The 13,719-nt window shown below is 35.5% G+C and overlaps 1 protein-coding gene across 1 annotated transcript in view; it reads left to right on the forward strand.

The window, feature by feature from the left end:
- The window catches only part of LOC137408203 (deoxynucleoside kinase-like), a 28,396-nt gene extending 23,925 nt beyond the window's left edge, over nucleotides 1-4,471 (forward strand). Inside the window, exons 7-9 of the mRNA XM_068094608.1 lie at nucleotides 1,663-1,742; nucleotides 3,073-3,172; nucleotides 3,941-4,471. Of these exons, the coding sequence (XP_067950709.1) occupies nucleotides 1,663-1,742; nucleotides 3,073-3,172; nucleotides 3,941-4,011 (251 nt within the window). The 3' untranslated portion in view covers nucleotides 4,012-4,471. The remainder of the gene's footprint in view (nucleotides 1-1,662; nucleotides 1,743-3,072; nucleotides 3,173-3,940) is intronic.
- The last annotated feature ends 9,248 nt before the right edge of the window (nucleotides 4,472-13,719 follow it).

Raw genomic sequence — 13,719 nt, forward strand, 5'->3', positions numbered from 1 at the left:
AGTTCGTGTGTATAAAAAATGTTACTTTTCCACCGGAAGCTACCCATCAAAACTCTGAATTCGATCATAGTGGTACCTCTTGATACTGGTACAAATATAAAAATGAAATATCGTACTGTCTTTGTCTGACCGAACGGAGAGAGAATGCCGAGACTCTTCCGATGAAAATTATGCAATTGTTCATTTGAAAAGAATTGGCCTTGGCCGCGGTATAGCAATAGAACCTCATGAAAACACAAAATTAGAAGTTCAAGAAAACACGAAAAGCATCGTGTTTCATAGACTCAATAGAATTCATAGAGTTTCAGATAATACGTCATTTAGCGTGTGCATGCGGTATATGATAACGTTATGGATCAATATGCCACATATAGCTAAGTGGTAGAGCGCCTGAATAAAAAACTTGCGGATAAAAAATTCGCTGTGAGTTCAAATCCATCAGAAAACGGAATTTTAATCTTAAGCTTTCAATAGCTATAGCTGGACATGCACAACGGCATATACACACACGACCAGCTTTGAGAAATATATATAGATATAGAAGTGCCAAATTGTTGCGTGAATTATTATTTGTCGCTATGACCCTTTGTAAAGGCGCACAATCACTTGGTTTTAGCTTTTTAACTTCTTTTACCTATGAATTAGTACAGTCAAACATGGATAACTCGCTCACGGATAGCTCGAACACATGGTTAATTCGAACGGTTTCTTTGGTCCGTTCCCACGTAATGATAAATTGTTTTAGATAACTCGAATTCAACACTGTTAACTTGAACTGTTTTTTTCCCAACGGCTACCAAAACGGTTGTTATCGCTTTAGAAAATCACTTTATTCCAAGCCATAGAGGTAAACCTCAACTTTTCGTAATTCATAAGCGTCGTTATTACCACCATCGGCAAAATATTTTTGTCGATGACTTTTCTAAAGGTTTGGTGAAATTTGATTTATACCAAACATCTGCTTATATTAGCGATATTATATTAGCGATCGCCCTTCGGAAGCAAGGTAAAGTGAGGTAATCTTTGCATAAACTTCAAGAAAAATCGGCAAAATTGATCGTGAGTAAAACGCTCAAAAGAAAAAGATGTCTTTTCTTTTGAGCATTTCAACAATGATCAAGTTTTGCCAATGTCAATCTAAAAAACGTCCTGGCAATAACATCACCTCAAACAACAAACCAATATCAAATGATAAAAAAATCTCTATACTTTTTGATAAAAACGTTTTAAACTTTACAGTAGAAGCATTTAATTTGAAACAAGCCATTTGTGCTTTTGATTTATATTATAGTTTGTATATGTACTGATGTCTTTTCTTTTGAGCATTTCAACAACGATCAAGTTTTGCCAATGTCAATCTAAAAAACGTCCTGGCAATAACATCACCTCAAACAACAAACCAATCTCAAGTGATAGAAAAATCTCTATACTTTTTGATAAAAACGTTTTAAACTTTACATTAGAAGCATTTAATTTGAAACAAGCCATTTGTGCTTTTGATTTATATTATAGTTTGTATATGTACATTTATCTACTAATAAATAAGTAAATACATGGACTTGTGACAGTGCTCTGATAACTTGAACGCTCTGATAATTCGAACACTTTCGCTCGGTCCCGTGAAGTTCGAGTTCGGGATCTACATTGTCATTACACTTGTAGTTTACTTGAGGGCATCCCCAAGCACCTGTCTTGAACGGTTAAAGAAGCGTAGCAGGACAGAAGAAGTTGGAATACCACTGGTAGGTTGAAAATTGATGCACCATTGGTAGGTTTAAAATTGGAATACCACTGGTAGGTTTTAAATTGATGCACCATTGGTAGGTTTAAAATTGGAATACCACTGGTAGGTTTTAAATTGATGCACCACTGGTAGGTTTGAAATTGATGCACCATTGGTAGGTTTAAAATTGGAATACCACTGGTAGGTTTGAAATTGATGCACCACTGGTAGGTTTGAAATTGATGCACCACTAGTAGGTTTGAAATTGGTGCAACACTGGTAGATTTGAAATTGATGCACCACTAGTAGGTTTGAAATTGGTGCAACTTTGGTAGGTTTAAAATTGGAATACCACTGGTAGGTTTAAAATTGATGCACCACTGGTAGGTTTGAAATTGATGCACCACTGGTAGGTTTGAAATTGATGCACCACTAGTAGGTTTGGAATTGATGCATGTCTTACTTCATTTTCAATGTCCTAATATATTCTATCTTTTGTATACAAGCAGTTCCCCTCATCCTGGACCGTGTTACAAACATTCCATCAACTGTGAAACAATTAAAATATCATGATTCCTTTTGCACTGAATATCATCTTGAAGCTCGAAGCTTCTAGAACTCAATGAAAACATACAGAAATGAAATATAGTAAATATTTGATAGTAAATGCAAAAATATCTCTTAGTAAATAAAATAAGTATTTTTTTACACTTTTAAAGGTTGACTTGCAACAAAATTCACATTACAATTATTTGGTATCAAAAGGTTCACCATGTCTTACTCTGCTGTGTTGTGGGTGCAAAATATACGAAAATGTGATTACAAGCTCTTAAAAGCTCAATAACGAACAGTTAATTGCAGCCATCACGAAAACGCCGTAGGATGGAATCCCTTTATTTCAATGGCGTACTCGACTCAATGTGGTCATAGTTTTGACACATAATGTTATCGCGTGAATTGAAAGTTTGTTGTCATGTGACTTTCATACCCATACAGGAGTGTTCAGGTTGTCTTGTGACTTTCATGCCCATGCAGGAGTATTCAGGTTGTCATGGGACTTTCATACTCATACAGGAGTATTCAGGTTGTCATGTGTTTTTCATACTCATACAGGAGTATTAAGGTTGTCATGTGACTTTCATACCCGTACAGGAGTATTCAGGTTGTCATGTGACTTTCATACTCATACAGGAGTATTCAGGTTGTCATGTGACTTTCATACCCATACAGGGGTGTGCAGGTTGTCATGTGACTTTCATACTCATACAGGAGTATTCAGGTTGTCTCATGTGACTTTCATACTCATACAGGAGTATTCAGGTTGTCATGAAACTTTCATATCCATACAGGAGTATTTAGAGTCCTTGGACGAACTGCATGAAGACTGGCTAACCAAGAGAAAGTTTGTTCACCCAAACGTTCCTGTGCTGGTCATTGATGCTAACAAAGGTGTGTATCACCATCTCAATATGGGGTTCATGGAACTAAGGTTATTTTAGAACAAAGGTTATATCTTTTGTTTAATGTTACCAGGTGACAGCTTTATAAACATCTACCGAAAGTGACATAAAAGTCGTTTCCCTACGCAACCGATAAACAACATTTTTGTCGTCTTTCCAGCCAAAGGATTAAATATAAAATAAAAATGTCTTCAAATTTAGAAAGAAATAGAAATTGCAAATGCCAACAGATTGCGAAGAAGGACACAGGCTATAACATGAACGCAGGTCAATTGCAAGCAATAGATATCAACTGGTAGAGATATTTCTTGGTTATGGTTATGCTTATTCGGTTGATGCTTATTTATTAAGAGATCTTTGACAAGTTGGAGATAAGTTAGCAGATTTATTCCCTTCAAAGGGTTTGATATCGCTCCACCTGAAAAAAGAGCAAAATTTAGGCGAAATTTGCTTTGCCCGTAATGGGGCTAAATTTATCTTCCGACAATTCTCACATGCCATTTGAAAAATCACCGCCAGCCTCTATTTGAACGCTGTCTCCAATTGACCGCAACTGTACAGGAAGGGTTGAAAATAGAGCGCCGTGGTGTTCAATCAGAGGTTTTACGGTATATTATTGTTATGTTACATATGCTATAAAAACTATATGCTTGTTATATTATATATATTATTGTTATGTCTTATACTTATACTATATAAACTGTTTTATATAGTAGTATAAAATGATATCATATTCTGGTCTCATCTTATTCTACAGATTTGGAGGAGTTCAAGCTGGAAATCAAAGAAAAAATCCCAAATACTTTAAGTAAACTCGCTGGCTCATAGTTTTTAACAGGACTACACAAATCAAATTGAAGGCAGAATTCTTGTTCTACAACACAGCAAACTTTGCAATGCAGCACACAAAGAACGATGATAAATGCGGGTATACAACTCTCAAGGTTATGTAGGCATCAACAATATGATTTTTGATGTTTTAATTGTATCTGCACACATTAGTTATTTTTGTGATATGTCAATCGATTTTGCTTCAATCAATTCTCAATATACTTGGATTGCTTGACAGCAGTCCTTCAGATTTAGCACAATCTCTTTTGCAATTTTTACACTTTGTATTAGCCACATTCCAGTGAATTTATTTTCTTTTTTCATGTTTTAAAACTATGATTTCTTTATGAGCTCATATCATTTTTGACAGAACCTCTTTAGACAAGGTTTCTTTACCTTTTCTTCTGTTTTTCAGTCCGATTGATTCATGATTTCAATAGAGTTTGTTGAACCTGTGTATTGTACAAGTTGCAGCTCTCTTTAAGAAGCTGTTGGGTTCCGAGTTAATTCAAAGCTCACAATGTTACAGCACAAGAAATCACTCAGCAAAACTTTATTTAGATGTTCAAATGCAATAATTTGATAAATTGATTAATAGCTGTGCTATTGGAAAAAAAGGTGAAAAAAATGTTAGCAATTTCAACAAATAAAAGCTGAAAAAAGGGGTGAATGTTACAGACTGGTAGGAAAAGTAAACAGCAGAGCTAAATATATAATATTATTTGATTTGGTGCTTCTAATAAGCGTATGACAACAAAATCTATGTATGAATGATCACAGACATTCTGAATGTCTTAAAGCTCTAAGGCAAAGAAGATTATGCCATAAATTCCATCTTGAGGTAGAAACTAAACTGCGAGCAGTCAGGGAGACATCTCTTCTTGTCAAACTACAACAAGTGCTTGAAAAAGGCATCAAACAAATAAAACATAATGATGACTCGAAAAGGTGTTAAACTTCTACATGTGCTCATTACGATGTGGGGAGGCGTTAATTATTGGAAAACAGTTTGGTGTTACCAGTAACAAACATGACTGCAGACAAAATCTGGGATGACGAGGCTTGGTAACCTTATTTGAGTTTTACCAGAAACGGTGAGAAAGGCATGTCAGTGTTCATAACGCAACACGTGTAGACAACATGTTAGCCAAAAAAGCAACTAGTGGTTGATAACAGACTGTCTTGGAAAAACTGCTAATTACCAAAAATATCGGAAACGGCGATAACTTGTTTTAGAACAAACTCAGACAGGTACTATAAAAATTAACCCAAAATCATTAGTAGTGTATACATCTATTAGTAGTGTATACACCTATTAGTAGTGTATATTTCTATTAGTAATGTATACATCTATTAGTAGTGTATACATCTTTTTTTAGTAGCATATACATCTATTAGTAGCGTATACATCTATTAGCAGTGTATACATCTATTAGTAGTCCCACGACCAAACACGAGCGAAGCGATTGTTTGGGAGATTTATGACAAATGCATATGTGCACACAACTCACGAAAATTATTCAACGGCTGTCGCAAACCCTTGTACCGAAATCTCATCAACGAATTTAACCATTTTTCAATAGAGTCGTTTAAGTATAATAACGATACAAAACATATATAAACCTATTTAAATATGTTACCAAGTCTTTGAAAAGTGTAAACAATATCCTAAACCTTACCCATCTGATCGGATTATACATAAATATACAAATTAATTCGGCCTGAAATCGTCATTAAAACTTGACAAGCCTTATTTTTATCAAAATTAAGATCGGCAAACGAACCAAGAAAAGAAAAAGATAAGAAAAAATAAGGTGGTAATAAGGCCCTGCCTAGTAATGAAGCTTTCTACTCATCAAAAAACAGCCATAGTTTAGTGGTTAGCATGCTTGCTTATTGTCAGTAGGTTTGTGGTTCATATCACGCTCGGTCATGGAGTCATCTGAAGACACACCGATATGCAAGCAGGCATTTTGGTTCAACTGAAGGAATTGCAAAAAGAGAGAAATATTTCATTAGTCGAGAAAATAAATTTTGTGTTGATCTTTGATAAAAAATAATGATCTTTTACTAGGAAGTAAATCTTTATTAATGAAAAGTTGTCCATTTTTGCAGCCTGTATAACTTTTGCTGAAAGCACACAGCTAAGAACATGCGCTGAGGTGCACGCTGTTAGGTAGTCATAGTTGTTAATAACACTGTAGTTATGGAGCTGGTATTTAGCGTTGTGTTTACATTAGGAAGTCCTGTAATCAGTATAATATTGACAAAGTATTACTTCTCAGAACTGCCAGCTGTTGAACAAAGTAATGACAGAAGCAAGCCTGTTGTTTGCCTATGGAAAATTTAGGCTCAATTCATGAAAACCTATGAATATTGGGAGGTCTTTCAGAACTAGCAACACTCTCATATTCTCCCGTTAACAGCAAAAATCTTATGATTAGGAAAACTCTCCCTACCAAGGCTCTAACAAGTAGCAAATCTTTTATTAAACAACACACTTTTACAACCAGCAAAACACTCACAACTAAAAAGGATTCTCATAATAAACAAAATTTTTACAATCAGCATAATCCTCACAACAAGCAAAACTTTTAAACCTAGACAAATTTTACAACCAGCAAAACACTCACAACTAAAAAAATTCTCATAATTAGCCAAACTCTCACAACAAGCAAAACATGTTAAACTAGCAACAATAGTGAACCAAAAGAGAACGCAACAGTTTGTGACTTAGGTGTGTACAAGCTTAAGGTGTGTATAGGCTACTTGATAATAAATCCTTATAAGGTTTTATAAAAATATTTAAAATAAACTTTCAGTAAATATCACAAGCTTTTGCTAAGGTATGTGAAGAAAAATGCTAAGAAAAACTTAATGTTAGTATTTAATGAAGACAGGTTTTGCTCCGAGAAAGAAAAAATTAATTCTGTATAAAGTTGTCAAACATGCTGTGTCTCGTTTCTTTAGTTGCAAACTAAGTGTCGAGAGATAAAGATTTTTGTAGAGTTTCAATCAATGTTTTATCGAAGTGTTGCTTCCAGGTTAAAAACCCAAAATAGGTGTTGGATGTCTAAGATTAGGGATTTTAACAAAACGCAAATTCAAACCATTTTAAAAACTGAGAAAATCAACAAAAGGGAATAGTCATATTATTCATTATAACGGTAATAATGGTAGTGATAAAAATAATAATGATAATATAAATAACATTTGTTATTAATAAAAATTGTAAGATGATAATACTGTTAGTAATAGCAATAAAATGATAATATTAATAATAATAATGGTGCCAGTAGTGCATAGAATAATTATTATGATAAAATTGTCATTATAATAATGAACAGGGACTCATTATTACCGGCATGGTACATGTCACTTCACTAGACCTTCACTGACTTTCGGGATGGACCTTTGTGAAGGTCAAAGGCTAAGGGAGAAAAATATTGGCAAAAACCCTGCTGTCCAGCGAGAATTCAAAGGGCTAAGGGAGCTGACCCTAACAGAAAACTACACTCATGCTTCTTGACGAGTATACAAACAAACGAAAACCCTACAGTGCGGAGCGGACCTTTAAGACAGATCAACTACTGCCTTTCAGTTCTCATGTGGGAGACCAGTCATGGAACCGCCGTCAAGTTCCTACTAGAATTGATACTACTAGGCTACTGGGGACACAAGAAAGAAATGGAACAGATAGGATAACATAAACACAATGGAGTGTTACTGCCTCAGCGAGCCTGAGAGGAGAGGGTATATAATGGAGTGTTACTGCCTCAGCGAGCTTGAGAGGAGAGGGTATATAATGGAGTGTTACTGCCTCAGCGAGCCTGAGAGGAGAGGGTATATAATGGAGTGTTACTGCCTCAGCGAGCCTGAGAGGAGAGGGTATATAATGGAGTGTTACTGCCTCAGCGAGCCTGAGAGGAGAGGGTATATAATGGAGTGTTACTGCCTCAGCGAGCCTGAGAGGAGAGGGTATATAATGGAGTGTTACTGCCTTAGCGAGCCTGAGAGGAGAGGGTATATAATGGAGTGTTACTGCCTCAGCGAGCCTGAGAGGAGAGGGTATATAATGGAGTGTTACTGCCTTAGCGAGCCTGAGAGGAGAGGGTATATAATGGAGTGTTACTGCCTCAGCGAGCCTGAGAGGAGAGGGTATATAATGGAGTGTTACTGCCTTAGCGAGCCTGAGAGGAGAGGGTATATAATGGAGTGTTACTGCCTTAGTGACCCTGAGAGGAGAGGGTATATAATGGAGTGTTACTGCCTCAGCGAGCCTGAGAGGAGAGGGTATATAATGGAGTGTTACTGCCTCAGCGAGCCTGAGAGGAGAGGGTATATAATGGAGTGTTACTGCCTCAGCGAGCCTGAGAGGAGAGAGTATATAATGGAGTGTTACTGCCTCAGCGAGCCTGAGAGGAGAGGGTATATAATGGAGTGTTACTGCCTCAGCGAGCCTGAGAGGAGAGGGTATATAATGGAGTGTTACTGCCTTAGCGAGCCTGAGAGGAGAGGGTATATAATGGAGTGTTACTGCCTCAGCGAGCCTGAGAGGAGAGGGTATATAATGGAGTGTTACTGCCTTAGCGAGCCTGAGAAGAGAGGGTATATAATGGAGTGTTACTGCCTTAGCGAGCCTGAGAGGAGAGGGTATATAATGGAGTGTTACTGCCTTAGCGAGCCTGAGAAGAGAGGGTATATAATGGAGTGTTACTGCCTTAGCGAGCCTGAGAGGAGAGGGTATATAATGGAGTGTTACTGCCTCAGCGAGCCTGAGAGGAGAGGGTATATAATGGAGTGTTACTGCCTTAGCGAGCCTGAGAGGAGAGGGTATATAATGAGAATGCATCAGATCTGGAAGAATAGGAGACTGCAGCATTACTGGTTGGAGAATCGCAGACCAAGTTAGAGTGATCAAAAGAAATAGACTCCTGTCAGACCCAGAGATGGAAGAAATTGAGAATAGAGTCCTGAATATCACACCAATTGAGACTTGAGAACCAAAAGAAGGCCTTGATGAAATTAACACCACACACAATGAACAAGCAGAAGAGACTATAGAAACACCAGAACATCAAATAGCAGAGAACAGAAATGAGAACCTAACAGAACAGGATAAGGAAATTATCAGAAAACTGGATGATGTCAGGGCTAATGTTGAAGAACAATTCACGATTTCTAGATTCACAAAAATACCAAATGAAACGCTACGTAAGCAAATGGCAGATATCAACAAAGCGATAAGGTTCATGGCGGCCGCGAACACTGGCGAAACTAACAGGCTTGTTTTTGCTAGAGCTTACTTTGTGTAAAATGTTTGAAGGGAAACAAACCAAATAAAAACAACAAGAGAGAGTTACCATAGAAAAAATGACTTAAAAAAGTGGGAGAGACAAGGGAAGACCTTGGCATAATGATCAATATCAAGGAAGGTTGTTAAAAAGCAACACAATCATTGAAGGCTCCTCAGCCAAATGTAGACCAGGTAATCAGAAAAATGAAACAAAAACTGAAAGCCACAGAAGCCAAGCTAAAGAGACATAATGACAGAGTAAATCAGTTTCGAGACAGCCAACTGTTTGAGAATGGACTGGGAAAATTCTATCAGTCTAATGGGAAAAGACCGAGTACAAGTACCTCTATTTAAACCGAGCGCAGCTTTTAAGTTCAAGGGTGGCATTTGGGGACAGGATCAAGTACAAAACCCAGGTGCTGGATGAATGAAAGAGGCAAAGAAAGACTTGAGAGGTATGGAACAGCAAGACAACATGGAGATTAGCGCAGAGCTTAAAAAGAGTCCTAGGCATGTCAGCGCCATAGAAGACAATTGGACCGGACGGAGTACAAGGATACAAGCTGAAAAACCTTACTAGCCTACATGATAGAATTGTGAATCAGGTCAGTGAATGCTTAAAAGAAGGGAGACCACCAAAGTAGATGACAACTGGTAGAACTGTGCTAATCTTCGAGCATCCAAGAAAAGGAATGTACCATCTAACCATAGAGTTATCTCCCCCTAGAGTGATAACTACACAAGCGTTTCCGGTGCCAACAAGGAGCGTTTAGGCCACGCCCCTTTTTTGTGCTAGTCAGTCGTAGTGATTGACTAGATCAATAACATCAGCCATGAAAAGGGTTACACAAGGATCATGAATTTCCAGTTAAGATAGTAATTAATGCTCATATTAAAGAAATGATGATTATAGTTTATTACTCTAATATATGCTTATTATTTAAAGCAATTCAATACCTACCAGGGATCGCTAAACATATTATGGAAATGTTTACTTTTTCATATCCATTTCCATCAATGATATGCGGCCCCCCACAGCCCCATACAGCAATGATATACAGCCAATGTTATACAGCCCCTGTATATCATTGTTTCCATAAACATAAATATTTCCATAATTTTAGGGAGATGGATATGGAAATTTTATTTTAGAAATATGGAAATGTTATTGAAATGGAGGTAATATGGAAATGGAAATAATATGGAAATGAAGTAGGGAAATGTTATGGAAATGGAAATAATATGGAAATGAACTATGGAAATGTTATGGAAATGGAAATAATATGAAAATGAATTATGGAAATTTTATGGAAATGGAAATAATATGAAAATGAACTATGGAAATGTTATGAAAATGGAAATAATATGGAAATGAAGTAGGGAAATGTTATGGAAATGGAATGATATAGAAATGATTTATGAAAATGTTATGGAAATGGAAATAATATGGAAATGAAAATAATATGGAAATGAAAATAATATGGAAATGTTATGGAAATGAAATTAATATGGAAATGAATTATGGAAATGTTATGAAAATGGAAATAATATGGAAATGAAGTAGGGAAATGTTATGGAAATGGAAATAATATGGAAATGAATTATGGAAATGTTATGGAAATGGAATTAATATGGAAATGAATTATGGAAATTTTATGGAAATGGAAATAATATGAAAATGAATTATGGAAATTTTATGGAAATGGAAATAATATGAAAATGAATTATGGAAATGTTATGAAAATGGAAATAATATGGAAATGAAGTAGGGAAATGTTATGGAAATGGAATGATATAGAAATGATTTATGAAAATGTTATGGAAATGAAAATAATATGGAAATGAAAATAATATGGAAATGTTATGGAAATGAAATTAATATGGAAATGAATTATGAAAATGTTATGAAAATGGAAATAATATGGAAATGAAGTGGGGAAATGTTATGGAAATGGAAATAATATGTAAATGAATTATGGAAATTTTATGGAAATGAAAATAATATAGAAATGAATTATGGAAATGTTATGAAAATGGAATTAATATGAAAATAAATTATGGAAATTTAATGGAAATGAATTATGGAAATGGAAATTGTGACATACACGTAATCCCTGATACCTACTTGACTTGCAAAGGCACTGAATAGATAGTGTTAAGTAAGTGAGTTAATGCAATCAGTTACTCATAGATAAGATAGATAGTCATACTGGGGTTGTATTGCATTGGTGTGATGGGAAGCTAATCGACTGCCATCAACTATGAGCAGTACTACCCGAGTTGCCCGACTAATAAAAAAGTCTTTGGACAGAAAATTTATTTTTATATAACATTTACCATTCTAACTTTTAAATTTCATATCATGAGAAAATATTTTTAAGCAGTTCAAATGAATTAAGAGGAAAAAGAAAACAACTGTAAAGGTTTTCAAGCTTTTTCAAACAACTACAACTTTTAAATTTCATATCATGAAAGAAGTTTTTTGTTGAAATGAATTAGGAAGAAAAATGAAACTGCAAATGTGTTTAAATGTAAATGTGAAATAATTAGCAAGTGATGGCTAAATATAATCTGTTTAGCTATGATTACAATAAAAAATTATTTAATAAATAAAGTAATAAAAAAGTCTTTTTTATTTTTAAATAATTATAATTTAGTTTAATTAAGTATAGTTTATTTTTATCTAACATATAGCAACATTTGCCAGTCTAACTTTCAAACTTTTTGCTTGCTTACATCAAGCAAAGATGTCCACTAACTAATGGACATCTTTGCTTTAAGCTATTCTATGTATGTATTTAATTGATATGTATTGAAATCTAATATTACATGCAAGGGCTGTTTGTGAACTGTGGTGTCAATGAATCACTCTATCACCATACAATGTCAATACTTTCAGTTGATGGCAGTCGATTAGCTTCCCATCACACCAATGTAATACAACCCCAGTATGACTATCTATCTTATCTATGAGTAACCAATGATATACAGCCCCCCATGTGTGGGGGCTGTATATCATTGGAGTAACTGATTGCATTAACTCACTTACTTAACACTATCTATTCAGTGCCTTTGCAATGCATGTAGGTATTGAATTGCTTTAAATAATAAGCATATATTAGAGTAATAAACTATAATCATCATTTCTTTAATATGAATAATAATTACTATCTTAACTGTGGAAATTCATGATCATTCTCATGGCTGATGTTATCGTTCTGTCAATCACTGCGATTGACTAGCACAAAAAAGGGGCGTGGCCTAAACGCTCCTTGTTGGCACCGGAAACGCTCGTGTTGTTGATAGCACAGTTATCACTCTAGGGGGGAGATAACTCTATGCATCTAACTACAGACTGACAACATGCTTGCCCATAATGTATAAAGTACTGACTGCGATGATCTCAGAAAGCAAATACAACTACTTAAAGCAACAGAATATATATAATATCATGGGAACAAAAAGGCAGTCAAGGTAGGAGCAGAGGAACAAAAGACCATAATAATAATAATAGTAATAATAATGATAATAGATGAGAATGTAATGAGAGATTATAGCACAAGAAAAAGTAACCTGGTAATCGGCTGGATAGACTATCAAAAGTCATATGACATGGTTCCCTACACATAGACAATATCAGTGTTAAACTTATGCAAAGTGTTGGAGAATGCTGAGAGATTCATCAAGAGCATTATGGCAATGTAAAATACTATTTTAAAAAGCAAAGGAAAACAACTCAGAAGCGTTAGTGTTAAGCGTGGGATCTTCCAGGGAGATAGTTTGCCACCGCTGATGCTTGTGATCGCTATAATTCCATTGGCACTTGTTTTAAGAAACTAAAATCAACCAACCGGATGGCACTTGTTTTAAAGGTTGACTTGCAATAAAATTCACATTACAGTTATTTGGTATCAAAAGATTCACCATGTCTTACTCTGTTGTGTTGTAGGTGCCGAATATGTGAAAATGTGATTAAAAGCTTTTAAAAGCTCAATAACGAAAAGCTGCCGTAGATTGGAATCTCTTTATTTCGATGACGTAGCAATGAAATTTGGTTATTGTCTTGTCACATGATGTTCTCACGTGAATTGAAAGGCTGATAAAAAGCTCAATATAAAACTTATCGTAGCACTAGTTTATGACAAACACTTCGGGTTTTACCGAAGACCCCATATCATATATAGATGCTCGCTACTTTACAGTTTTGTTTCGGTTTGGTCTAATCGGCAAGTCGTAATCTGATCATGTGACCCAATACTTCGCAAATAATTTCTGCAGCACTTTTCGATTATCACGATGCCTTGCATCGTGGATTGCACCCTATATCGGATGTAGACAGGATCTATGTAGAGAGGAAGAAGGGAGGGAGAGGCCTTATGAGTACTGAGGAAACTGATGTATGAAAGCCA

The sequence above is a fragment of the Watersipora subatra genome, chromosome 11, assembly GCF_963576615.1.
Source record: "Watersipora subatra chromosome 11, tzWatSuba1.1, whole genome shotgun sequence".
NCBI lineage: Eukaryota > Metazoa > Bryozoa > Gymnolaemata > Cheilostomatida > Watersiporidae > Watersipora > Watersipora subatra.